This window comes from Gekko japonicus, unplaced genomic scaffold, assembly GCF_001447785.1.
Source record: "Gekko japonicus isolate JY-2015 unplaced genomic scaffold, Gekko_japonicus_V1.1 scaffold3071, whole genome shotgun sequence".
Lineage (NCBI taxonomy): Eukaryota > Metazoa > Chordata > Lepidosauria > Squamata > Gekkonidae > Gekko > Gekko japonicus.
In genome coordinates, this window is record NW_015162566.1 from 12767 (window position 1) to 40143 (window position 27377).

Here is a 27377-nt window from a genome sequence, read left to right on the forward strand (position 1 = left end):
TAAGGACGTGCGGTTCACGCCGGGATCCTTGGCCGGGATAAAGTTCGGAGGTTCACCTCACGGTAGAGGAAATTAATCCGCTCTTTCTCACTTAACGAGCCGCCCGCCGCTTTACTCGCATCCTGTTTCTAAGGAGGTCACAGAGGGCCGCGCAACTCCCCTGCTTTATTTTAATTGGAACGACGGCCCTGTGAGGTAGGCGAGGTGGAGAAGAATGTGGAAGACGGGTTCGGTGGTATTCTGGCCACGGCCCCCATTCCTCGCTGAGGCGTGCCGGAGAAAGTGATTCTGCGCACGCGCCGAGGCACCCCTTCATCAAAGGCGATTTTGACACGACTGAAGGAAAGTTCCAGGCGCCGCGTGGGCCTAGGAGTCGTTAGCTTCCCTCTCTTCCCTGCCTCTGTATTTGCTTAAGAATGCATCTTAGTCAGGGACAGTACAAGAAGTTAAAGGGCCCTGCCCTGCCTGGAAGTCACATTCTTTTCTTCTTCTGACTTCCCCATAATCTTGATATGTGTTGACTGATCTGACTTTCTTAAGGGCCAAGTGATCTCCATTCACATTTTCCAGGGTGTAGGCCTGGCAATTAAAACCGGCTCTGCAGGGCAGGCTGCGAGTTTTCTCTAACTTTCTTGAAGGGCGTCCTTGCCGACTTTTACCTAATGATGCAACAGATGATGGAAATCCTCTTTTTCCTCTTAATAGAGCAGAATAATCTTAATAATTGGGGTGGGGGCAGAAAAAATTGGAAAGAAACTTGTGCACAGAGGTTTTTAAAATACCTCTGCAGGGCAGGCTGCGAGTTTTCTCTGACTTTCTTGAAGGGTCCTTGCTGACTTTTACCTAATGATGCAACAGGTGATGGAAATCCTCTTTTTCCTCTTAATGGAGCAGAATAATCTTAATAATTGGGGTGGGGGCAGAAAAAATTGGAAAGAAACTTGTGCACAGAGGTTTTTAAAATACAAAAGTTTGGAGTAGTGGTTAAGAGCGGTGGACTCTAATCTGGGAGAACAGGTTTTGATTCCCCAGTCCTCCACATGCAGCTGCTGGTGTGACCCTAGGTCAGTCGCAAGTTCTCTCAGAGCTCTCTCAGTCTCACCTACCTCACAGGGTGTCTGTTGTGGGGAGTGGAGGGGAAGGGAAAAGGAGGCTGTACACCGGCCTGAGATAAATATTTTTTTCTCACAAAAAACAATACATTTTTGCATTCCCAGTATTGCAGGGAATCCATGTTCTGAACCACATCGTTTCAGAGCATCCAGTTGCTGTCCCCCTTTTTACAGGTCCTATGAGGCCTTTTTCTAACTTGGAATTGGCCACTTCACATATTTTTAATGAGATACATTTAGCAAAAGGGTTTATATATATGCTTTCCCCACCAAAAACAATACATTTTTGCATTCCCAGCATTGCAGGGAATCCATGTTTTGAACCACATGGTTTCCGAGCATCCAGTTGCTGTCCCCCTTTTTACAAGTCCTATGAGGCCTTTTTCTAACTTAGAATTGGCCACTTCACATATTTTTAATGAGATACATTTAGCAAAAGGGTTTATATATATGCTTCTGTTGGAGGGGCAGTAGGGAGATATTTTTGCATCTGTCCTTTGGGTAATACTGAACCTATGCTTTTCACCATTGATGGCATGTAAAAGCAGTTGCAAAAGATCTGTTTTGGACTCTGCTTTTTACACCTTTCTGCTACACATCCTAGGGGTTTTGGGAAAGTTGTAGTCATTTCATCACGGACTTTGCAACTAGTGGAAGAAACTGTCTTCCTTTACTATGCTTCTTCCACACATGGTTTTTATAGTGTCCCCCTGCCCTTCTCCTATGCCATGTTTCCATTTATCTAAGAATCTAATTCATCTGAGTCCCCATTATGTGCAACACACACTTATTTTTGTTCATGTGGACTCTGGGATGAAGAAGCTCATGTTATTTCTCTTCTAGGCACTGGGAGATTTTTTATGGTTTTTGTAGGAACCTTGTCCCTGCAGGTTTTTTTTTTGTAGGAATGTGTTTGTATAAGCATCATTAAACTACTTCAGATGGAATTTATTTATAACTGCTAACAAGGCCTTATGGGATTTATTTCTTAGAGCTATTTTCCCCAGCAGAAGTGTTTTTGTTACTTCTCAAATCTACAGAATTCCTTGGAGATGTGTACATTCAGTAGCTTGAATTTTTTCATTTTGGTGTAGCCTTTGTTTATCACTATTTTTCCTATCCTGAAAGCGTATTGTTGTGCAATATATAGTAGTACGGTAACAGCAACAGTTCCCCCCAGTCTTCACATCCTTTCTCTCCCTGCTGGCATTTTGTTCCCAGTTTCAAAAAACTATACAGATTATAACATTAGAATGGGAAGATAAATTCAATAGGGGTTTAAGGAGTTGGGCATCAAAAATTACTATGTAGTTCTCTAGGTAGGAATACTAGTTACAGAGTAAAATTAAGACGCAGTTCTAAGCTTTCTTTAAACTGCAGTTTTCCTACAGCAGTATCTTTATTTAAAAACAACAACAAAACAGTTTTACTAAATTGTTGATTCAAAGGAATCTATAATAAATATTTGCTTCCCTTTTGTATTGCTCATTCTGAGCACAAATACAACAGTAATAGAAGATAGAAGAGAAGTAACTCCAGTATCATCCTAAGCATGGTTACACCCCTGTAGGTCCATTGCAGTCAATGGACTTTGTTAGAAGGGTGCAAATCTACTTTGGATGGTGCTGTAAGTTTACCCATCAGGAACTAAAATAAGAGAAGATGTATGCAACCACACTAAATAGTAATGGGTATACAAGATAACATTAAAAGCTTTAAATACAGTATTTTACAAAAAAAAAGGTTGGTATCTCATAGAATGAGTATTGTTTCCCTTCTGAAGTAGCTCTTTGTACCATGTTGATTTCAAAAGCCATTGCACTTGCATCTCTCTTAAAAGTGAATTCTTGATGTCTTGAAACAATCTTGTTGCTACCATTTATTTATAAAGTTCATTTCTCTCCTCGAATATCTGTGAATCTTAGTCAATTTTTATCTATAATATGGAATGCTTTCTTGAATAGTAGTGTCTGGCAGGTTTGGCTGGTGAATCCAATTCCAACTGTAGAGGCAAATGACATGTACACATAGGCCCCAGTCACCCGGCAAAGTTGCCGCGGGAGAGGCATGGATGGTGGGCGGATTATCCGGGCGTGATCACACCCCAACATCTGGGGAGTGCACCCGTGGCTTACCGCCGACAATGCGCATTAAAAAACTAGTACCTCCAAGGGTGCACTCCACTTTTCCACGGGCTGCCTCCAGATGCCGTGGTGTGATCGCGCCGGCGCGCAACATTCCCCTCCGGTCCCTCGTTTACCCGCCGGCGCCGAGGGAAGGACCTGTGGTGTGCCACCGGCGCGTCTGATCGCGTAATCGCAGATCAAACTGCGCCGGGGCAATTAGCCACACCCCCCCAATGATATCCGGTCCGTGTGGCCGGGGCCATAGTAAGGATAACAATTATGTTGTGTGGAAAGTTCTTAACAGAGGACCTAATTTAGAGTAGTTCAATTGATACTGACTAACACATGCGCTAAACAGCGTCTTAGTTGGAATTTGCTGGAAACAGCTTGGGTTAAATCATAATCTTTTTACCACTCTGTCATGATCTACTTGATAAATTTCTGCCCAGCTGTCCATAGACCTTGTGTTTGGTTTGGTTTTCTCTATGTTAAGATTCTTCAGTTGCATCCTTGATTGAGAAGGGGGAGTAATTTAGATAATCATGCATACTCAGTTGTAATAATACTGGAGAATAGGTCTTTCCATACTTCCAAGTATTTCCATATTTTGACCCCTAAATAGATATTTCCCCTGTTATTTTCTATGGTTTCCTTTAAAAAAGTCACTTTAAAAATTCACTTTCATACATAATGTCTCTAATGTTTCATTGTTATTGACAATGTCTCAGTGATCCACTAATGCACCCTAAGCAGCTATTAGAGGTTTCCTAGTGCACCTTAAGCAACCACAGGCCAGAACTAGTTAATTATTTTTTTACTGACAATGACAGTTCCCCAGTGCTTAAGAATATTATGAAGTAATCCCCATGGTAACCAGGTACGGGATGGTAAACACTTTAAATCAGACCAATTTATACACATATATATTATATCAAGTTACACTGATTTTCTTGTGTCTTCCTTCTTTGGAGAGATTGCTGAATTCTTAACATTAGTGACAACTGCCAATGTGTTCTGCTGTTTCAGTAGTTAATGTGCTTTTCATTGGCTTTGTGGTTCCTTTAAGATTGTATGTCTGAACAGTTGCTTCAAAATTGCCATGAGTAACCTTAGATGTTAACAAGAAGGTTTGCTTATCACATTATTGCCCGTGTTCTGGTTTTGTTTTGAAAAATAAAGCTTTGGCAATATTTGTCCTAAATGTCCGCCTTTCTGAAATAAAGGAGGGAAGTTTACCATCCATATTTTTCTTCCAGAGATTTCTATGTTAATTTTTTTTAAAAAGACTTAAAGAAAACAAGGTTTTTGATCTGATTTTGTGTCCTAGTGGTTCATTAATATATGATTTCTTTCACTTCAGTGGAATGGCTTTTTAGAGAGAAAGGACAAATTTGGCTTGATCATACTGATCATACCAAGTTTTTTAAAAATTATATGTATCCTCTAATGTCCTGTCTGTTCAAAGAAGTTCTCGCCAGTGAACAGGAAAATTTAATCTCTGCTTATTGGTATTTCAAGGAACAAATTTCTCTTTTGGTGCTGTAACATTCTACTGTACGTAATTCAGCAAAAGTCTGCATGCAACGTGACTGTCATTTCCCTTTGAAGTTGATCAAAATAATTTCATCAGTGAAGCTGGTGGCACAGCTGAGAACATAATTGCCCATGAATGTATGTATTTCATGTAGAACTGTGCAAACTCTGTCCCCTTCAGAATTCTGTTGGAGTATCTGTGTCTCATAAAAAAGATTGTTCCAGATACCAGTGTCACTTTTCAGCTCTTAAAATATCAACATTTCTTTTTAAGAATTGATAGCAAAAAGGAAGTAAATTTTTTCAACGTGAGTTCCCTTTTCAGGTCTGTAGCTGTATTCAGAATGGAATATGCGAGAATACTGAGTGAGGGGTTTTGTTGTGTGTTCAGTGAGTGAATGTAGGAGGAAAGTTGGTTTTAGGTAAACACACTAAGCTACTGGTATATGGCTGGTGTTCTCTGTGAGTTCTGGATATCTGAACAGATAAGGAGGTTCAGACTGTCTGGAAAGCCCTACTTTGTGCAGGCACCATGGTTGATGTGACTTCTGTTTTCACCAGGTTGTTGTTAATTTTCTTTGGCTCAATTTCCCTGCTATCAATATCCACCTGGCTGTGTTGCGTTGGAGTTATATGAGGGGTAGCCTCTGTTGACAATGTCTGTTGGCTGCGGGAGGCACTGTTTGCTGTTGATCTTGTGGAGGAGGAACCCGAATGTGAACTTCTGGAACCAGAAGAAGAGGAGCCAGGCTTGACTAATCGGGCTTTTGGTGCCTCTGCATCTTCTCTGTAATCAAGAAAGGCAACATGATGAAACCAATAAATTATAAGAACCAGAAACATTTGTGCATTATGAATTTCTTGATATTTTTTAGAAACTTGTAAAGGTTCTGGAAACTTTATCAAATATTCATTGGTTCATTATTTAACTGTGCGTCATTCATGATATATGGAAAGTAGCGTAGATTTTGTTCTCTAGTTTACATATATCACACCCCAAAGGGTACTGCTTTCCATTTTTATGCAAAAGAGTTCTGAAGTTGTTGGAAGGAATGCAGCATTGTTAATACCAGGAGTTAAAAAAATTAAATTACTTGCCGACCAGAAAGATTGTATGCACAAACATTACAGAAGTCATTAATGGGACTGATAGCTCACATATTTAAGTCCAGGGGTTCACATGCAACGACATGCTCCAAATAACATCAGCAGTTATGTATGTTTTTGCCTATGGTGTTAAAATTAGTTGCATTAATTTTTGAGACCACAGTATAGTGGTTAAACTCAGCTTGATCCATTTAAGCTTTTAACTGAAAACCTTGCACTATGGTCTATACTGGTGTGGTATACCATGTTTCTTAAGTCTACATATACTAATTTGAATCACATGACCTGTTATGATATAGAGGGTACTTTAACTGAAAACTGGTAGGAGCTGAGGCGCTTCCCATTTGAGATGACTCGTCTCGAAGGGCTAATTTGGTAAATGCTCAAGGTAATGATGGGAAGCAAGCTAGAACTTGAGAATGAGAATTCAGCATTTATATCAATACAAAGTTGTACTAAAAGTCTGAAGTAATCACAGTTGGCTTCAAAAGAAGCAGCAGTACAAAAATAAGAGAATTAGTCATTTAGAATGAAGTTGAAGCAACAGAGTCACATCTCTTTAAAACCATATTAGCTAAAACCCAGATAGAGAGCATATCTCAGGAAATGCACCAGTTAAGAAAGGATTATAGTGTGGTTAGCGATCCAACTTATTGATGACATAAAAGACAAGATGGCTTCCTGTAAAAAGTGGAAGATTTGCTTGAATGAGTTAACAAAGGATCAGAGATTCTGACAAAACCAGTATAAATTGACAGGTAAGCAGAAAGAATTTGAGGAACAGACAACTAAAAACGTTAAGACAAGAAGCATTTCTTCAAATGTACTAGGATGAATTTGAGGAACAGACGACTAAAAACGTTAAGACAAACAAGAAGCATTTCTTCAAATGTACTAGGATCAGGAAACTAGCTAGGGTAGTGGTTGGGTTATTGGATAAAACATGAGTGAAAGGACTGCTTAAGGAAGGCTGGGAAATGGCAGAGAAACTGAATTAATTCTTTGGGCTTGTTTTCACGGTGGAAAATGTGTGCCAGGTACCCATACCCAAGGAGAGGTTTTTAGTCAATCAAATAAAGATGACGAGATGAAGTTCCAGGACTAAATGGGCAAAATATAAACTAAAAAAATTCCAGGTCTGGATGGTATACTCCCAAGAGTTGTCACATGTTACAAAACTCAATATCTTTTAGTCAATATGTGCAACTTGTCACTAAAATTGGCCTCCACAACTGAGAACTGGAAAGTAGAATATGCTGCTCCAAGTTTGGAAAGTAGTGCAGAAAATTATGGGCTCATTAGGCTAGCATTCGTTCAGGATAAGTGAATAGACACTGTTATAAAAGAGAATTATTAAGCACATAGAGCAGTGATGGCAAACCTTTTAGAGATCGAGTGCCCAAACTGCGACCCTAAACCCACTTATTTATCGCAAAGTGCCAACACGGCAATTTAACCTGAATACTGATGTTTTACTTTAGAAAAAACAACTCATATATTAACTTAAGGTGATCCAAACAAAGTAAGGAAAGCAATCCCAAATGCTTTAATTTACTTAAAATTATTTGGCAGAGAATTCGACACTTTAATGATGGTCTGGGCCTGGCTGGGGCGATGGCACGCGTGCCCACAGAGAGGGCTCTGAGTGCCACCTCTGGCACTCATGCCATAGGTTCACCACCACTGACATAGAGGAACAAAGCCCGCTGAGGGGAAATCATGACTCTTACAAAGAAGCGTGTTGCCAGCCTTTTGGAGTTCTTTCAGAGGGTTAACAAGCATGTGAATGAGGATGGTCCAGTAGACATTATATTCTTGGGCTTGCCTTTTGATAAGGTCCCTAAACAAAAATTGCTAAGTAATCTTAATAGTTATGGGATAGGAGGATGGATCCTTTAGAGGATTAAAAACTCACTAAACAGGAAGCAAAGAATAAGAATAAATGGACAGTTCTCACAGTGGAACTAAGCAGTGGGATCCCACAAGGATTGGTATTGGGACTGGTGCTATTTAGATTTGTTTTTAAACGTGCTGGAGTTGGGATCAAACAGTGCTGTAGTCAAGTTTGAACATGATACCAAATTATTCAACATACTGAAAGCTAAAGCAGATTGTGAAAAGTTTCAAGAGGATCTTTCCAAACTGAGCGAGCCACAATGTGTTAAATGAAGTGCTGTGTAGGTAAGTACAAAGTGATGCACATGGGGCAAAAAATCTCTACTTCTGGTATATGCAAATGGGGTCTAAACTGCTGCACCCCATCTTGCGGCACCCGGGTCTTGAACTCCTGAACTACTGACCTTCCACAGCTTGCAGTTCAGTGTCTTAACCACTTGAGCCACCGCAGCTCCATGAAGTGCTGTGTAGGTAAGTACAAAGTGATGCACATGGGGCAAAAAAATCTCTACTTCTGGTATATGCAAATGGAGTCTAAACTGCTGACTAAGAGGGGAAAAGATCTTGGAGTTGTTGTGCATAGTTCAATGAAAATGCCAACTTGGTGTGCAGCAACTATAAAAAAAGGAAAATGCCACTCGCAGCTTTGTAATGCCCTTATATAGATCTATAGTGTGTTTTCATTTGGAGTACTGTATACAGTTCGAGACACCATGTTTTTTCTTTTAAATGATACAGCCAAGCCAGGAAATATCCAGAAGGCAACCAAGTTGATAAAGGGATTGGAGTACCTTTCTTATGAGTCTGGTGTTTTTCAGTTTAGAAGAAAGATGGCTGCATTGGTATGTGATAGAGGTGTATAGATTTATGGATGGGACAGAGAAAGTGGAGGTAGAGAACTTTTTCTGCCTCTCCCATGGTATTAGAAGTTAGGAGCACCAAGTGAAGTTGATGGACAATAGAATCAGGAGGTACAAAAGGAAGTATTTCAGTGATTCAGCAAATTGTGAAGGTCGCTGGATATAACAATGGCTATTAGTTTGACAACTGTAAAATAGGATTAGATAGATTTTTAGTGGCTAATGGCTGCTATCTGTAATTACTATGCTGGAGATTACTAGGAAAGGTATTGAAAATGAAATAGCCAATATTGTAATGGCCCTGCATAGATTTATGATGCAAATTTTGTGCAGCAGCTTGCAAAACTCAACATTCAAGGAACTAAGGAAACATAAAGTACAACATAAGCCAATATAATATATATAATTTTACTAGGAAAAAGGCCCATTGTGGAAATAAATACAATGAGCTCTAGAAAGAGGCTCTGGCAGAGTGCGCCGGCCTTGGGCACTCAGTGTCAATTTGCTGTGGCAATCTCAGCAGGGTATAATGACAGGGTATAATGTCCACCATTTTCTCCAGAGGAACTGATTTCTGCTACCTGAAGAGCAGTTGCAATTTTGAGTGATTTCCAGCCATGGTTGCCCAGGAGGAAATGGCTGGTTTGGAGGGTGGAGTCTATGGCATTGTACCTGTCTGAGGTCCCACCCCTCCTCAAACCCCACCCTCTCCAGACTCCACCCCTCAAATCTCCTGGAATTTCCCAACTTGGAGTTAGCAACACTATCTCCTTCCTAGCCAACCATCAACCTATCTTTATCTGGCAGTTTGACTTCAGCTTTCCATCTCCCCCCTCCCTCCTAGAGAGCAGGTGTAAGCCTTGGCTGAGCTGGCCTTGGCTGGGAGGGTGGGGTATAAATTTAATTAATAAATAAAAATAATTCTGAGTGATCTCCAGCCCTCACCTGGAGATTGGCAACAATGGTTCTCTAGGAGGGAATGGCTGGTTTGGAGGGTGGAGTATATGGCATTGTACCGGTCTGTGGTCCCACCCCTCCTCAAACCTCACCCTCTCCAGGCTCCATCCCTCAAATCTCCAGGAATTTCACAACCTAGAGCTGGCAACTCTAGTCAGGACTGGCCCCAATGAGTTTCCTACAAAGAGGCCTGGAAAGGGCTTCATTCCTTTGTCTTTTTTCTGACAGAACCAAGCTTGGTTGCCTAGCAACAGCCACTGAGGGAAAAGTAGTCCCACAGGAGCCAAGCAGGAGAAGTGTCTTCGTCAGGAGAGACGGCCATTTTGCAGTTATTCTGACGGGCTGAGGTGGCAGTGGGACCACGCGCTTCTTCGTTGCGCGCAGGCATGTCCTGTGATCAGCACCTCTCCCTACCCACAGAACCTCCACGGTACCTCCACAGAACCTCCACAGGAGGTCTGATTGCTTAACCGTGCGTTAGTTTGCCCCGGGGCAAACTATATTTTTTAAGTCCTGCAGTTTCCTGCCCGTGTGACAGGGGCCTCTGTGTATTATTTGACTGTTATTTACAATTTCTTATACAAAGTTTATTATAGTTTTCTCTGAATTCTAATGATTTTGGGTGATGATGATGATGGTATATTTTATTCTGTGTTGTATGCTGGGGTAATACCGTAATAAATGACTTTGATTTTGATCTATGATGCAACCTCATTTGGAATACTGTGAGTAGCTCTGGTTGCTGCATCTCAAAAAGTACATTGCAGAGCTGGTAAAGTATGGAAGGGGGCAAACAAGATGATTAGGGGTTGGAGCTTCTTTCCTGTGAGAAATGGCTGAAGAATGTGGGAAAGGAGGAGACGACTAAGGGGGAACATGATAGAGGTTTATAAAATTATCCATGGGGTAGATAGGGTGGACAGAGAACTTTTTCTTCCTCTCCCCAAATACTAGAACTTGGGGCACCCATTGAAGTTGATGTGCAGTTAGATTCAAGGCAGACAAAAGGAAATACTTTATGACTAATTAAAATGTCGAATTCATTTCCAGAGGATGTAGTAATAGACACAGGCATAGATGGCTGTAAAGAGGGGTTTGTCAGATTCATGGAGGATAGGTCTGTCAGTGGCTACTAACCATGGTGGTGACAAGGGTACTTCCTCCTTCAGAGGCAGTAAGTCTCGAGTGCCAGGAGGTAACATCAGGGAAAGGCCTTGGCCTTTATGCCCTGTTGTTGGCCCTGCAACATGACTGGTTGGCCACTGTGAGACAGAGTGCTGCTTGAGGGATCACTAGTCTAATCCAGCAGGGCATCTTTTATGTTTACAAATAGCCAGTTGTACTAGATGAACACCGTGTAATTTCTGTTTGCATAGTCTATTAAAATAATTATCTGTTAGGAGTTCATGGTCATTTTATAGCTTTATATTTTGTACCAGCTGGCAATCCATGAAAACTATCCCATATGAACCAGCACACTGAATCAAATTACTGTTTTATTGAGCTAATACTCTTGTCTACCAGTGTCGCTAATGCTGAAAGTTTCAGACAAAGTTGAGAAATATGGAAGTTGCTGGAATAGGTTAGTCTGATGTTTGCTTTCAGCATCCAGAAAGTTAGGGCATCCTTAATAACATAGTTGCATTCCTTGATTATGTTAATGGCAACCGATGAACAGATACGCTCTCCTTGCATTTTATAATTGCCAAAATAATTTAATTTGCAGTCAGGCTGTGGAAGGTCGGTAGTTCAGCAGTTCGAGACCCAGGTGAGCTGCTGGCTCTAGTTCCAGCTCCTGCCAACCTAGCAGTTCGAAAGCAAGAAATTGCAAGTAGATAAATAGGTACCACTTCAGTGGGAAGGTAACAGCGTTCCGTGCGCCTTGGTTTTTAGTCATGCCAGCCACATGACCACGGAAATGTCTTCGGACAGCGCTGGCTCTTCGGCTTGGAAACGGAGATGAGCACTGCTACTCTAGAGTCGGATTTGACTGGCTTTCGAGCAAGGGAACCTTTACCTTTACTAGTCCAGTAAAACCCCATTGTGGAGGGGCTGCTTGGTATCTGCTGAAAGCATTTTATGCAGTGCTGAATGACCTCATGTTTTTAGGCTCTGTGGTCATCAGGTTGTTGGGCTTTTCTTCCTAAAGAAGAAAACAGTCTGCATTTGGTGTTGCAACACAGGCACAAAATGCTGAGGGAGGGAGGCTGTCATGTTTTGGTGTGTGAGGTAATACCTGTTGCTTTAGCAGTCAGTTGTGAAGCATGAACTAGTCCTGGAGCTGCAATCTAGTCCCAGAACGCTTTCAGTGCTTACCACATCTGTAGCCATCATTGCAAACCAGATTTGCTCCACATTGTTGCTGATAGAATTTGATTGTTATCTGGTTGTTGCATTTGTCACATTTCTAACCATCTCAGCATATCAGAATGAGTGAAATGTTGGCTATGAGAGGCTGGGCTGCTGAAGATTAGGCTGGTAAGCTTCGTAGATGTTCCTTTTGAACCTGGGTTTCCCCACATCCAAACCTACTGTTCTATCTGTTAGCTGGTTTATGTGGGTACTTGGGCCAGTTTATAAAAGATGGTAGGCATATGTAATCATTGTAAATTGCTTTATTCCACCAGTGTCTTGTTTAAATCAAGCCAGACTTTTCTATTTTGAGAAAGAGATACACATTTCTTCTCCGTCAGCTGTTCATGGTCTTAATTGTATAGTTGAATTCTGCCTTTCTCCTCCTTCCAAATCCCCCAAACCATTAGTTATCTTGTCAGTAATCCTTGTCGCCCTGTGTTGTGGCTTTCAGGTACAGGAAATGGCAGTGGAGCAAAAGGAACATTTCCGAAGAAGCTGAAGGTGGGGAAGAAATGAGAAAGGGACAATAGAAAGCAAGGCATGGGAAAAAGTACAGGTGAATTACACCTAGTAAAGAATTTGTATCTTGGAGCTGGGAGTTAGCAGATGGAGCAGTTAACTTGTGGAGAATGCACAATGTTAATTACCTGTAAAGGGTAAAGAGATTAACTTCTTTATTGGATTGTTCAGCGAGTGAATATACCTCAAGCATAGGATGGTAGTTTTTAAGTAGAATGAAAGCAAGGAGGTTTAGCTTTTTCTTTAGAAGGGTGTAATCTACTGAATCATGCTTTAAGAGACTTCCTGGAAACTCCCTGCTCTAAAGGTTCAGAGCGGCTGTTTTAAGGATTACATTACATACACAAAGACTTGTCATCTTGCAGTCAGCAAGTTGTCGAAATTATGTTTGCCTTGTAGGAATCCAGATGGAAACACAGCTGAAAAATGAATACTTCAGAATTTTGAAGGAGCTCTGGAAAATGAAGATGCCAAAAGGTACCCTCAGGCTCAAGTGGTTAAGATGCTGAGCTGCAGACTGGAAGGTTGGTAGTTCAGCAGTTCAAGACCCGAGTGCCGCATGACGGAGTGAGCTCCTGTCTCTTGCCTGCAGATCTGCAGTTCAGCGTCTAACCACTTGAGCCACCGCAGCCCTAGCTGCTGCATATACTTTGTCATATCATTGGTCCATGTAATCCAGTACTGTCTCCTCTGGCAGGCAGAGGCCTAACAATGTCTCCTCCTGAAGTCTTTCCAAGCCCTGATGCCTGAGATCCCTTTTTGAACTAGAGATTCCAGTGGTTGAACCTCAAGCATGCAAACCATGTGTTTTACTATCGAGCCACATCTCTTCCCTTCTGTTCTTTTAAAACTGTTCCCTGTCAAAGAAAATCTGTTCGATACGTGAGTGTTTCTGGAGACTGAAGCAGAGAGGCTATTGAGGAATTACCTGATTTCATTTGGAGACTCTTCTTCATATTTGTTCTTCTCTTTCCTCCTGATCGTCAGCCATGCTGTCAGGAAGACAAGGATGGGGACTGCAATCGCTCCACAGGCTGCTCCAGCAATTATGCCGAGATTCCGTGCATCTGCTAATTCACAAATGCATACCCCTTTATATTTGCCATGTAGTTAATGGCAGTAAATAATCATCATCGTTGTATGTCACTGTGTGTGTATAGCCAGGAGATCCTACGATTGTTTGGCAGCCAGAAGTTCTAGCTCTTTTAGCGCTATGTACCAGTAGAGAGCCAGTTTGGTGTAGTGGTTAGGAGTGCAGATTCTAATCTGGGAGAACTGGGTTTGATTCCCCACTCCTCCACATGCAGCTGCTGGTGTGACCTTGGGTCAGTTACAAGTTCTTTCAGAGCTGTTCTTTCATGAGCAGTTCTCAAAATAACTCAGCCCCACTTACCTCACAGGGTGTCTGTTGTGGGGAGGGGAAGGGAAAGGAGATTGTAAGCCGCTCTGGGACACCTTTGGGTAGTGAAGGGTGGAGTATAGATCCAATCTCTTCTTCTAGGTGGTGAGCTAGACTTGTTTTTTTCTTGTAGGTGGTGAGCTAGACTTGTTTTTAAGGCACGAGACATTTCAGAGGTGGTTTGCCATTGCCTGCCTCTGCATCACCTCCTGGTATTCCTTGGAGGCTGCTCATCCAAGTACTAGCCAGGGCTGACCCTTCTTAGCTTACGACATCTGACAAGATCAAGCTAGCCTGGGCTATCCAGGTCAGGGCGTCTACCATGTAATATGATATGGTAGAGCATTTTAATCTCTCTCCTTTCTCCAGGTGTCAGTACATAATCAGGAGGGATCATGTAATCATGACCTGCTTGGTCCATGAACAGGCATCTTATGCTTGGTGCACCATATATGACTAAAATGTTTTTTTTTCCTTTTTTGTAACCTCATGTTATCCTATTTGCTGTGGTTGTTGAAATATGCATCTATCTGCTCATCATAGTTGTACAGACAGATTTGTGTTCGTGTTGCTAAAAAACCTTGTAATTTACAGTAGCAAAGTTTGTATGGTTAAGTATTCTCATGTCATGGGAAGGATAAAATTCGAAGGAAACTTGTTAATCACCGATTAAATGACTTAAGTAAACATTTAGGCTGACATCTAATTACATGGGATTACATTACATGGGAGAGTCATGATAGTTTTCTTTCCTGTTCAAATATAGTTTTGTGTTTGAGAATGATTTTGGATAAGGGTTGTGGCGTTGGGAGAAGGTGAATTTCACTCTTCCTGCACCATTTCCCAGTCAAAATTGCTCTCCAGTACACAATACAGGTAGCTTTCTTCTCCCTTGTAGTAGTTCTGGGGCATGATTAGGGAAATAGCATGCTGGGGGAGGCAGTGGCATAGCCCTTTTTCCTCCAGCGCTACAACTGTAATACCAATAATTCCCTCCCTGGCAGCTAAAAATGTCAGAATTGATCATAGATCTTGCATGTTTGTCCTTCATATTAAAATTATGCAGGAATGTGGTCAAAGGCATGGCCTTTGTTGCAGAGAAATAGCTCACTAATGAAAACTGGAGAAAACTGTTCAGAAATATTGCTGCTATTGAAATTACCCTAGTATTAAATACCACATACTTACACAGCACGGTCACCTGCACAGTACAGCTGTCCTGTCCTGCGTCGTTGGAGGCAGTGCATTGGTATGACCCTGAATCCAACCGTGTGAGATTCTTCATCATGATTTGTGCTGGATTGGAAAAGTCTAGAATATTAGGGGAATATGATTTAATTAATGAATTGGGGAGTGTAATTGCCTTGAACAGCAATGAGAAGAAAATTACAGAGCAAATGTGAAGCATCATGTTGTAACTGATAAAATTCCTGAATTCTTCTGAATTTTATATAGAGGTTAAGTTGGTCAGTAGTGTGTCTCTATTGACTTATACCATTCATTGTATTGTGTTTTAAATGGTTTTTTAATATTCTACCAATCTATATATCTAATAGCCAAGTTGCCCCCTCCGTGCGGATATCTAAATCTGCACATTGGGGGCACTTGGGGGGCAGAGAGATTTTCCTGCACGCTTGGAGCAGTCCCCAGGTGTGCAGAAAAATCTAGAACGTTGAAAAAACTATATGGGGGATACTTAAATCCCCCAAAAAGTAAAAGAGCGTTCCCTGCGCATGCGCAGAGAATGCCTTGGCAACTGTCTCACTGCTGCCGCCGCTGGGAGGGAGGAAAGCCTGGTGGGCTTCAGGCCTCGCTGCCAGGGAGGGGGGCGGGAGAAGGCTTGGCGGGCCTTGCCGCCACCAGTGTTGGGGGAGACGGGAGAAGGCTTGGTGGGCCTGATGGGTCCACCTGCTGGGCTCACCTGCTGCCGCTTCCTCCTGCAGAGCTCCTGCTTCTGCAGGCCGGGAGCTGTGGGGAGTACTCCCCCCCCCACGAGTATCGAAGGTCCCCCTTCTTGTTTTACCTGATTCTCAAAATGGAACCAGGGTGCCCTGATGTGAGGGGGAATGGATTCACGCTGTAACTGAGTGCACTGCTGATATTGATACATAATTGAATGGCTGTATAAACATCTTTTTATCAACCCATAGGCAGGATTATTATTATTACCTTTTGGTGTCAAGTTGCCGGTAACTTACGGCAACCCCGTAGGGTCTTCAAGGCAAGAGACAGTCATTGCTTGCCTCTGTGTAGCGATCCTGGGCTTCCTTGGTGGTCTCCCATGGTCCACCTGCTGGGCTCACCTGCTGCCGCTTCCTCCTCCTGCGGAGCTCCTGCTTCTGCAGGCCGGGAGCTGTGGGGAGTACTCCCCCCCCCACGAGTATCGAAGGTCCCCCTTCTTGTTTTACCTGATTCTCAAAATGGAACCAGGGTGCCCTGATGTGAGGGGGAATGGATTCACGCTGTAACTGAGTGCACTGCTGATATTGATACATAATTGAATGGCTGTATAAACATCTTTTTATCAACCCATAGGCAGGATTATTATTATTACCTTTTGGTGTCAAGTTGCCGGTAACTTACGGCAACCCCGTAGGGTCTTCAAGGCAAGAGACAGTCATTGCTTGCCTCTGTGTAGCGATCCTGGGCTTCCTTGGTGGTCTCCCATCCAAATACTAACCAGGGCTGGCCCTGCTTAGCTTCTGAGGTTTGACCAGATCAGGCTAGCATGGCCATCCATGGAATCACAGAGTTGGAAGGGACCTCTAGGGTCATCTAGTCCAACCCCCTGCACAATGCAGGAAATTCACAAATACCTCCCCCGCCACACCCCCGGTGACTGCTGTTCCACTTTATGTTGCGGTGTGGCCTGGTACAAAGTATGTTATACTGTGGGAAGTGGAGGTAGGAAGGAAAATAATCGTCATGGGCTCTGTGCAGGCCTTTGTTTGGCACTGTAAGTATGCGTACCACAGCATATAATCTGTTAGAGGTGCCTTGCCTCCTCCTTTCAGGCAGTGATCAGCCCTGTGAATGCACAGAGCATTAAAGCAATCATTTTCCCCTGCCCAGTTCAGTTCACTCCTGCTGCAAGAGAGAACCTTTCCTGAGGGTGATTCCTTCGTTAATGTGATAGATGTGAAATAGAAGTGACTTACTGATTCGTGTCATGGGTGGAAGGGATCCAGTTTTCCCCTCCTCGTCAATTATACGTTTCCACTGATAGGTTATGGGCTTTGTGCCCGAGGCAGAATTGCATTGTAACGTGATTTCTTTTCCTTCAGACATCTCTCCTTCTTTCCAGCATTTAGGTTTGGAAGGTTTCTCTGGGGAAGGAGGGAAACGCAGATGAAATTGCTGAGATAATTGGAAACCAGGAAAACTTTTGTGTTCAGTAGGAGAGCAAAGTCTTTGTTTTGAATAACATTATACTGCTCTTACCCAGAACTTCCAGAGTGATGTGATTCCACTCGTAATGCCCAGCATTTTTAACTTTGCACGTGTACAGCCCAGCATCACTTGGTTTCAGAAAAGAAATCTCCAAGGAGGCATCTCCTGCCCGGAAGTTGGAGGCAAATGAAACACGACCCTTTTGTTCTTTAATAAAGTCAGGGTAGATACGGTCTCCTGCGTAAGTGATCACCTGAGAGGCAGAGGAAGTGTCTTATCAGTTACTCCATTTCTCATTTCGCAGTTGCTCGTCTAGCAGAACAAAACAAAAACTAAATACAGTCCAATAATGAGAGATTAAACGTGGCTGGAACTTCTGACATTTAACAAAAGTAGCTTTACCAACTGATGTTCCATACGTCGCCCACAATGTAATCAGTAATTAAGGTGCTGCAGTGGTGGTCTTCCTTGATGAAGATGCGTGTTATAGTGGCTCACTTGTACTACGCAATTCCTTCTGTGGCTGTATAGTTAGAGCATTTTCATTGTTCAGCTTTCTACCATTATACTGCCTGTAAAATCTATTCATCATACAGTCAAGATGGTTTGTCCCGTCCATCTGAAATTTGGCACAGAGCAATGCAATCTGACCAAATTTTACAACAACTCTGTGAAAAATTATAGACATTTCAAAGTTTGCCATGACCTTGAAGCGGCAACAGTTTGCAGTCTATTTTTTTTATATATACCTAACACATGGCTTTCATATCTTTTCCCAATTAATTCTGTCAAAAGTGTTTCATGGATCTTCCATGGATCTTGCCCTATTTTTAGCCATCAAGTCATAGCTGACTTATGGTGACTTCAAGGGGTTTTCAAGGCAATAGATAATCAGAGGTCGATTGCTTTCCTCTGTGTCATGACCCTGGACTTCCTTGGTGGTTTCCTATCCAGTTACTAACCAGGGCCATCTTCGTTTCCAAGCTCTGACGAGATTGGACTAAATGGCTATCACAAGTCAAAGCAACTAGTTTTAAAACTATATTGCCCTGACTAGTTTTATGAAAACCAATTGCATACCAATAAAATTAGGATGAGGAGCTGCGGTGGCTCAAGTGGTTAAGACGCTGAACTGCAAGCTGTGGAAGGTCGGTAGTTCAGCAGTTCGAGACCCGAGTGTGCCGCAAGACGGGGTGAGCTCCCGTCTCTAGTTCCAGCTCCTGCCAACCTAGCAGTTCGAAAGCAAGAAATTGCAAGGAGATAAATAGGTACCACTTCAGTGGGAAGGTAACAGCGTTCTGTGCGCCTTGGTGTTTAGTCATGCCGGCCACATGACCACGGAAATGTCTTCAGACAGCGCTGGCTCTTCGGCTTTGAAACGGAGATGAGCACCGCAACCCTAGAGTCGGATTCGACTGGCTTTCGAGCAAGGGAACCTTTACCTTTAAAATTAGGATGCTTCATAGTTCCCATTTTCAAACTTTAAAACTTTTGTTGAACTAATGTTGAGTTATGAGTGTTTGCATGGTTGGTGAATTAAACATTCTTGGAGGAATGTCTACCCTGCAGAGCCTGGTATAATACTGTAGGCTATGAGGCTATGCTCCATCCTTGGGGCATTTTTTTATTTTAGTTCTCTGTTTTTTGTTCTCTGTTAGTTTTATCTTAGCTTAATCCTATCTTAATTTACTTTTCAGTTCTCTACTTTGCGACTTGTTTTCTCAGTCTTTTGTTTTCCTTTTGTTTAACAGATTCAGTGCCAAAGTTCCCCCTCTCTCCCCTCATCTGGGTGTGGTTGAAGCGGCTTGAAGGCTAAATAGATCAGAGGGCCTTTTGATGGTGTCTGTTAATTGCTAATTCTACCGGGGGGGTGGGGGAATAGCCACATTCTGCCCAGCCAAAAGCAAACTGAGCTGTAGTAGTCGCGTTAGGTTGCTTCTACTTGGCAATGATTCTCCTTGTAGCAATGAAAAAGGTTAGAGCCTTATAATGGGGGGGAGCAAAATTTGGAATGCAGAGGAACTAGTAGATAAATCGTTATAGTGATATGTCAACTGCCATTTTTTAAAAAAGCCCTGTAGTACCAAAGAAGAAGAAGAGATTGGATTTATACTCCGCCCTTCACTACCCAAAGGCGTCCTTTCCCTTCCCCTCCCCACAACAGGCACCCTGTGAGGTCGGTGGGGCTGAGAGAGCTCTTGACAGAAATGCTCTTTTTTCAAGAACAGCTCTGACAGAACTACGGCTTGCCCAAGGTCATCCAGCCAGGTGCAAGTGGAGGAGTAGGGAATCAAAGCCGGTTCTCCCAGATTAGAGTCTGCACACTTAACCACCACACCAAAGGAAAGAATGGTTGTTGAGAGGACGGGTGAGGCAAAGAGAATGTGCTGATTTGAATGCCACCAACACACCTTCCTGTCCATAATGGCATACAAATGCACTTTATCTGTAATCTTTCCATAATTAGCATACCAAAACAGGTTTGGGACAGCTCACACGACAGCAGGGGAAAGTCTGGGAAGCGGACAATCCTATTGTGTGGAGGCTCAAGAAAACTTGCTCTGGTTTGGAAACCAAACTGGAGCGAAGCTTCTGTGCAGAAGCAATCCTGGTTATCTATTATGGAGGGCAGGATGAGAAATAACAGCAACAGGGAAGTTAAAGAGAAGAATTAAGGCTCATATTCCAAGGCATAGATGTGTATGGATACAGTAATCTGTCTGTGGAAGGCACTGATAGAAAGCTTATCTTTCACTTTTCCATTCTCCCCAGAAGTTCTTCCTGACTCTTGGAGAGTTGTCTCCTGGGATACAAGAGATGCTCTGTCTTCTTGGTGCTTGGGGGGGGGGTCAACAGTGGGATGGCTTCTAGTGTCCTGGCCCCACTGGTGGACCTCCTGATGGCACCTGGTATTTCTGGCCACTGTGTGATACAGAGTGTTGGACTGGATGGGCCATTGGCCTGATCCAACATTGGCGCCTCTTATGTTCTTATGTTCTGTCAGCAGAGCTCCACTAATGGAAGAGGGAGGAAAAAGTTCTTTAGTTCCCTGATCTGCCTCGCTATTAGTCCATTACTCTGTTTATTCCTTAAAGTCAAAAATGGGTACCTGGACAGATACTTTTATTTCAGCATTTCCCAAATTCCTATACAATTGACAGATTGTGGAACCAGCCATTTTCCTATTTGTTAACTGTTCAGGGAAGTAGAACTCTTGTACTCAGGGAGATCAGTGGGCAACTTAGCCTCTTTTGCTGTGCCCCAGAGGGTGGGAGATTTTACCGCCATCCTGGATCTGAAATATAGGGAATCAAGAAACACTGGTTTGGTGTTCTTTCAGCCCAGCCTTAGAGATTTACACTGTCATCCAGGTTCTTCAACAAGGTCCAGTGGGTCAGGAAGCATCTCGGAATCTTACAGTTGCTTCTGCAGGATTACCAGAACCCCATAACCAGATCAGCACCTATATCTCCTCCTTAGTTACATCTCCAATTGCAAAAATACAATCTCTACTCAGAAAAACAGCAGCAGCCAAAAAAGACTAAATGTGTTCAATGTTCCCGCTAAGCTATGAAGTCTTGTGAGCAAAAATTCTACTTTGTGAGCTACTGGCATTAAAGGTGTGAGCGAACAATTTGGCTACTGCATAAATCAGTTTGCTCTGGAGCCATCCTTCCTGAGCTAAGACAAAAATGTGTGAGCCGGAGGCTAAACAACTGTGAGCTGGCTCACACTAACTCAGCTTAGAGGGAACACTGAATGTGTTTCTTCTACCTGAAATGTCAAGACCATCAGAAAGTTCAGGAAAGAGAGGGCAGAGTTCTTTCTCATATACTGCCTATGGCACTGGTGGATCTGTCTGATTGGTCAGAAGCTGTAGTGTATGCCATGTCTCAGATGCCTCCTGTCTCAGGGTCTGATTTTCTACCATGGCCCAAGGAATTCCAGTTGAAATCTGAGTGGCTATTCCAGTGAAACAATAGGTATCTAGCATACCACTTTGGGGTCAGCTTCAGAATCCTGCAGCAGCCATTCTATGTCCAGGCTTGTGGGCCCCAGAAGGTGCAGCTGATGGTGGCAGGGCAGAGTGACGTTTGCTTCGGCCACTCTCGTAAATAGTGTCTGGGCTTGTGACATCCAAGTGGTGCAGGTAGCTGAAAGACAAAAAGTCAGACGTTGCGAGTGAGCGGCACCCAATAAATACCTGCCTTAGCATTTTCCTATCATGTTAACAGCATTGGTGTCAGGAGGGGCGCCCCAGAGACCCTCCTGACTTCTTTGGAGAACCTCCACCCGGGATGCCCCAATTCTGGCAACAACCGGCTGGCGACCCCTTGCGAGGCTTCCCCGAAGGGCCAGGGATCCTCCCCTACCGCGGCTGTCCAACCACCAAAGGGGGAGGGCAAGCAACAGCTGGGCTGGGCGCCCCAGAGGCCCTCCTGACTTCTTTGGAGGACCTCCACCCGGGATGCCCCAATTCTGGCAACAACCGCGGCTGCCCGACCACCAAAGGGGGAGGGGGAGGGCAAGCAACAGCTGGGCTGGGCACCGAGGGGCTGACCGAGAGAATGAGGGATGGGGGAAGTTCACCAGGGGGTCCTGTGGCTTGGGTGGTGGGCCAAGGCTGACAACCCGGAGTAATAAAGGATAGGTGGGGAGCAATGTTCCCTCTAAGCTGTGGAGTCTTGTGAGCAAGATTTCTACTTTGTGAGCTACTGACATTAAAGTTGTGAGCGAGTGATTCAGCTACTGCATAAATTAGTTTGTTCTGGAGCCATCCTCCCTGAGCTAAGACAAAAATGTGTGAGCCGGAGGCTAAAAAACTGGGAGCTAGCTCACACTAACTCAGCTTAGAGGGAACACTGGTGGGGAGAAGCCGGGGAGGATTCGCTGATACCTGGAGGAACGACGTAGTGAGGGAGAAATGGGCGCAAGCCTCATCCACTCAAACGTCTACCAGGACGCTGCTGGCAGGGAAGGTGCAGAAACCTCCCAGGCGAAGTCTGAGGCGACCCCCGTTGCCAGACCTGGACTCCCAACCCACCACCCAGCTGCCCCCCTGAACCCCGTGGACTCTGACAATTGGACAGCTGAAGGCTCGTGTATTCTGTCCCTAAACTCTTTGGTTTCCCATCCTTGCAGTACCACAGCCTCTTTTGCTTTTCCTGTGTCCTCAGAATGGCATGCTGTTAAATTTAACTTTAGCACTGAATGTTTTCCTTCCTCTTTCCAGCTGTGGAGTGGTGGTAGAGAATGTCTGTGAAAACCACGACAAAGGGCTCTCCGTATTTTAAGTAGCGCACTGCTGCCCGATCTGTTGTGCTTTTCATGGAAATCTTTATGGAGATTGCTTCCTGGAAGCAAAATTAGAAAGCGCTCTGTCGTGGTAGGGCATATTTAGCAGATATCTTGCCTCGGCAGCTTCCCAATACAAGTTTACCAATGCTGGATCCTATAGGCCAAGTTGCATCTTGTCTGCTTCTCCAAGCTTTCATGGCATTATTGTAATTCCCGTGCTGCTTTGATTTTACGTTAAGGCGTATTTATAATCCTCCTTCCCAGTGTGTGTACGTTTTATTGCCATTTTTATTGATGCATTGAACTTTATTGTGTTTTGTGATGTGAGCTTCTTGGATTGATCAAGCAGAGCAGCACGTAAATGTTTAAAACGGGAAGACATGTTTGAAATGGACAGTGCAGACTGAAAAATACAGACTTGGTCATTGTGGTACCGTCAACTAAGGTGGGATTTACACCATCCAATATGGGACTGATGTATTTATGCCTTCATGAAATGATGGAGAGCTGTGTTTTCGCTTGCACAGCTAATGCTGTAGGCAGGCAAGTAAGGGGAAGCCTTGATCATCAGTTGCTTTCCAGGAATGTCAGAAGTTTTAATTGGTAGCTGTCAGAATAGGGCTGGGTAGTAGTAGAGCATTAGTTCTGATTTACTGCTTACCCAGAGGTTGCTGAAATGCCTTTTTCAAAAAGTAGCATTCATAATGGCCAAAAGTGGCTATGAGGTCCTGTTGGTTTACTTGGCCAACACCAGGGGCATGTGTCCCACATAGGAATTGGGAGTTACAACGCCACATAACTTTCTACTCATGAGTTGTGAGTTGCTTTGGGTTATTTTGGGTTATTTTGGGTTCTTCCCATGGCAGTCCTAGCTGTAGGTTTCCTTATGCTACTGAAACTGCAGAGGAGCAAGATTTGAGTCCAGTAGCACCTTAAAGACCAACAAAATTCCTAGGGTATAAGCTTTTGAGATTCCACACACACACACACCCTTTGCCAGATGCAATGGAATTGCAGAGGTAGATCTGATTTCTCTACATACCCTTTTGGTTATCCTTCCCTAAAAAAAAAATAAAAAAAAAATCCCTGCCCAAGACAAAGAAAATAATTTCTCTTGCATGATCTGTGCTGAATATGGACACCCGTCTTGTGTGATGTGGTTTTGCTGTGAGGCAGCACAGCTCCACAAAGAATTAGCTTTGAAGCCAACTCTCCTCTTCCCCAAAACGAGTGAACGAATGGCTTGTGCCGCTCAGCGACTGCATCAGGAGGAACCTTTTAGAGCTCTGAAAGTGGTTCTGTTCACTTTTTAATTTAATAAGGTTTTTTTGTTAAACAAAACGATAAAACTGCATAACATGAATAATACATATTGCAATTAAACAGTGAAATTACCAGGTTTGAATGTATATGTGTGTTTGATGCTTCGTGCGCTCACCACTAGAGGGACTCTGATGGTAATGTGAAATTTTGTTGGAGGTAAAAGAATGTGGAGAAAACCAAACATAAGGTCACTTCTTTGGAGAAGACACTTCCCAACTGTTAAATACTGGGTTTCATGGATGGTCCGACCCCGAGCTTAGTGATCAGCTCAGAGTTATTAGTGATTCAGCCACAACAATGCAAAGACCCAGGGCAATGGCCCTGTTTAAATAGCATGCAAACACCACCCACTCCCCAAACAACTACTAACGATAGGCTATTGTCAGACCCATAACTTCCTCATTGGTCACCTCGAGAGTTCTGGTGAGCTATTGTTCTAGAACTCCAAGCTCAGCCAGTCTCTGGTAAAAACAGTCCTGGAATGTTCCAGTCCCAGTACATAACACCAACACTGACTTTTGATTTTGATTTTAATTAACTATTTTTAAAGAACAGTCAGGGAAGTGAAAAGACCAAAGAGCAATATAGAAATAGCCCAGTTCTAATATGATTTTGTTGTGCAGCATTGGTGTGTTCACAATGACTTCATTCATTTGTATCTGTAGAGACCATCTCTGCCTTTTGGCTCTCCTTTCCTTTTTTAAAAACGTAACAGAAATAATTAGCATTCCATTCGATTCATTAATGCTCACAGACCAATTAGTCATAAGCAAATTAAAAAAGGTACAGAATACACAATTACAGTATTAACATTATAGAATATCATTAAATATAATAAGGGGAAAAAATTAAGCTCAACGAAAATCACAAGGCCACCATCCACTAACAACTTAGGTGCAAGCTAGTCCATTTTCATATGTGAATTATACTCCACTTATCTCGGGCAATACTATGTTTATCGCAGTCAATAAAAGATACCAAATAATACCTAATTTTCCACATTTACAATTCTTATTCCCTATTTGCCCTTTTAATTATTTCATTCACTATACTTTGCTTATTTAGTAACACATAAATTTGTTGAATTCACCTCATATCTCTCGTATCCAAACGAGCCCAGAAGAAATTTAACTACTGGAACTGTAATGGCTGGATCAGAGCCACCAAGCAAGAGTTGAAGCTTACTTGCTACGGGAAAGTCACCGTCGGGAACGAACAGATCAGTGAACTGTGTTCTTAGATGCTTATATCTTTGGCAGGAAAAAAGGGACACTCTCTGTGGTTTCAATGGAGTCAGATCTGCAGCCACATAGACGTTCAGAGTAGGGCTTCTTAGTGTAGTGCCCACTTAAGAACAGCAATAGGTAGTACATTAAACCTAGCTTAAAAAGAAAGCTCTCCTATAACCTGGGATGGTCAAGAAATCTGAATACAGACAGCAAAGGCCCAGATTAACCCTAAGGGTGGGCCAACCTATGGGGGGGGGCTTACGTGCTTGTTTTTAGATAGACTTAAAGTTGCCAAACTAGTGCAACTAGGTTCTTTGCCCTCAGTTTTGCCTGTTCTTAGGGCTTTTTTGTAGAAAAGGCCCAGCAGGAACTCATTAGCATATTAGGCCACGCCCATGACAGTACAGCTCATTAGCATATTGGGCCACACACCCCATGGCTTGCCTTGGGGAGCCTGGGCAAGCCAGCCCTTGGACAAGCTGGGGAAGGCACGGGGAGGCATTTAATGCCCCCCCCGACCCTTCAGGCCCCCCCCCCCCCGGCCGCTCGCCTCCGAGTTGCGCGGGGTGTGTGTTACTCTCCAGGCCTTCTCTCTGTAGCCGCGCATGCAGAGGTTTTGGCTGTAGTGGGCGTGGCCAAATCTGAAGCCAGCCGGAACTCCATTCCTGTGTGTTCCTGCCCAAAAATAGCCCTGCCTGTTCTGATATACATAAATGATGTTAAGCTGATACTTGTTACTGTTCATCTCCCACCTTCTGTAAGTGGGGAATTGAGACTTCTGTGGAGATTACTGTCTGAGCAATTGAGTAATTTGTCTTCTGAGTACCGTGAGGCCTTTTTAATTGTAGCAAGAGATTTTAATGCCCGTATCAGAGCTGCTGATATTCACTGGCTTTCAGCCAGTGGGAGGCTCCTGGATGCTTACACTGATGAGCCTCAAATTTCTGTAAGTAATAGATCTACTAGGGGCTGTAAGATAAATAAGGCTGGTTTGTTTATGTTACCCTTTATATTAGATTGTTCTGAATGGCAGGAGAGGAATAGATCCACATGGGGATTATATATTTATTTCCCAAAAGGTCTAATTGATTATTTTTTAATTTCCCCAATCTAAACTTGGCGGTTAGGAGTATATGGGTTGGACTAGATGACCCTGGAGGTCTCTTCCAACTCTATGATTCTATAATTCATAAGTGGTCATTTACCACTTGTCCTGACATTATCAATTAATTCTCAGAGTCTTTGGTTCCTATAAATTAGCATTGGTACTTTGGGACTTCTAAAGGTAAACCGACTTTTTTTAGTCTCTGTTGTTTTTAAACCCTTCCCCGCCTGGAAAGTGCTATAGATCTTGTAGATTATTCTGAGTATATCATAAATGCACCCCCCCCCCAGGTAAATATGGCTTCCTTGTTGATATTCATCTATTTTATGGTAGCAAAACATAAGCCTCAAAAAAGTTGTGTCAGCGTGCAACACCTTCCCAAAGTCTGAATTTTTCACAATAGAGTTATACCACAAGAGGGCGCTTGAAGGACAGATGGTAAGGGCTTCTGAACTGGGTAATATTTGTTTCCCCCCCAAGTTTCAGTAAGGACTGGTTGGTGCTGTACTTTTAAAAGTTAAGTTCCTGTTCAGAAACCACTGGAATTTGGGAAGTTCTAAATTTTAAGTTGTTGGCAAAAAAAGAAGAGGGAATTTTGATTTAATTTTTTAAAAAGTAATTCTACCAGCACCAGTGTTCCAGTGAAGATTAAATAAGGTAAGATTAAAAAAGGTAACAAAGTTCAAGAGCAATGTTTCCTCTAAGCCGTGAAGTCTTGTGAGCAAAAATTCAACTTTGTGAGCTACTGGCATTAAAGTTGTGAGCGAGTGATTAGCTGCATAAACTAGTTTGCTCTGGAGCCGTCCTTCCGGAACGAAGACAAAAATGTGTGAGCCGGAGGCTAAAAAACTGTGAGCTAGCTCACACAAACTCAGCTTAGAGGGAACACTGTTCAAGAGCTCAGAAAAGAACACTTATTTTTAAGTAGCAAAATGCCTTTAATAATTATGAGTTAGGGACAGAAAAAGCATCATATTGCAGGCTTCCTCTGGTATGAATGTCTGTAGGAGGGATCTTCCCCAATTATGCCCTTATGTCGTAGTTCTTTTACTGTGTCCCCTTAGAACACCATGGATGCCACTGAGAACTAAACCGTGCCATAACCCTGGTACCTTCAAGGATGTAACTCTGTATAGGATAATAATAATACCTTTCGATTTATTGATAG

General features: G+C 43.1%; 1 protein-coding gene across 3 annotated transcripts in view; it reads right to left on the reverse strand.

The window, feature by feature from the left end:
• Window positions 1-3477: 3477 nt before the first annotated feature.
• CLMP (CXADR-like membrane protein) overlaps window positions 3478-27377 on the reverse strand; it is an 89355-nt gene continuing 65455 nt past the window's right edge. Inside the window, exons 2-7 of one of the 3 annotated variants that reach the window (XM_015406410.1) lie at window positions 21251-21408; window positions 17306-17507; window positions 17023-17190; window positions 15053-15175; window positions 13394-13532; window positions 3478-5558 (exon numbers count right to left, since the gene is read on the reverse strand). In XM_015406410.1, coding sequence (XP_015261896.1) covers window positions 5267-5558; window positions 13394-13532; window positions 15053-15175; window positions 17023-17190; window positions 17306-17507; window positions 21251-21408 — 1082 coding nt within the window. In that variant the 3' untranslated portion in view covers window positions 3478-5266. Of the gene's footprint in view, window positions 5559-12299; window positions 12442-13393; window positions 13536-15052; window positions 15176-17022; window positions 17191-17305; window positions 17508-21250; window positions 21409-27377 lie in introns of those variants that run through there. The other 2 variants (XM_015406409.1, XM_015406411.1) reach the window with 2 other exon arrangements.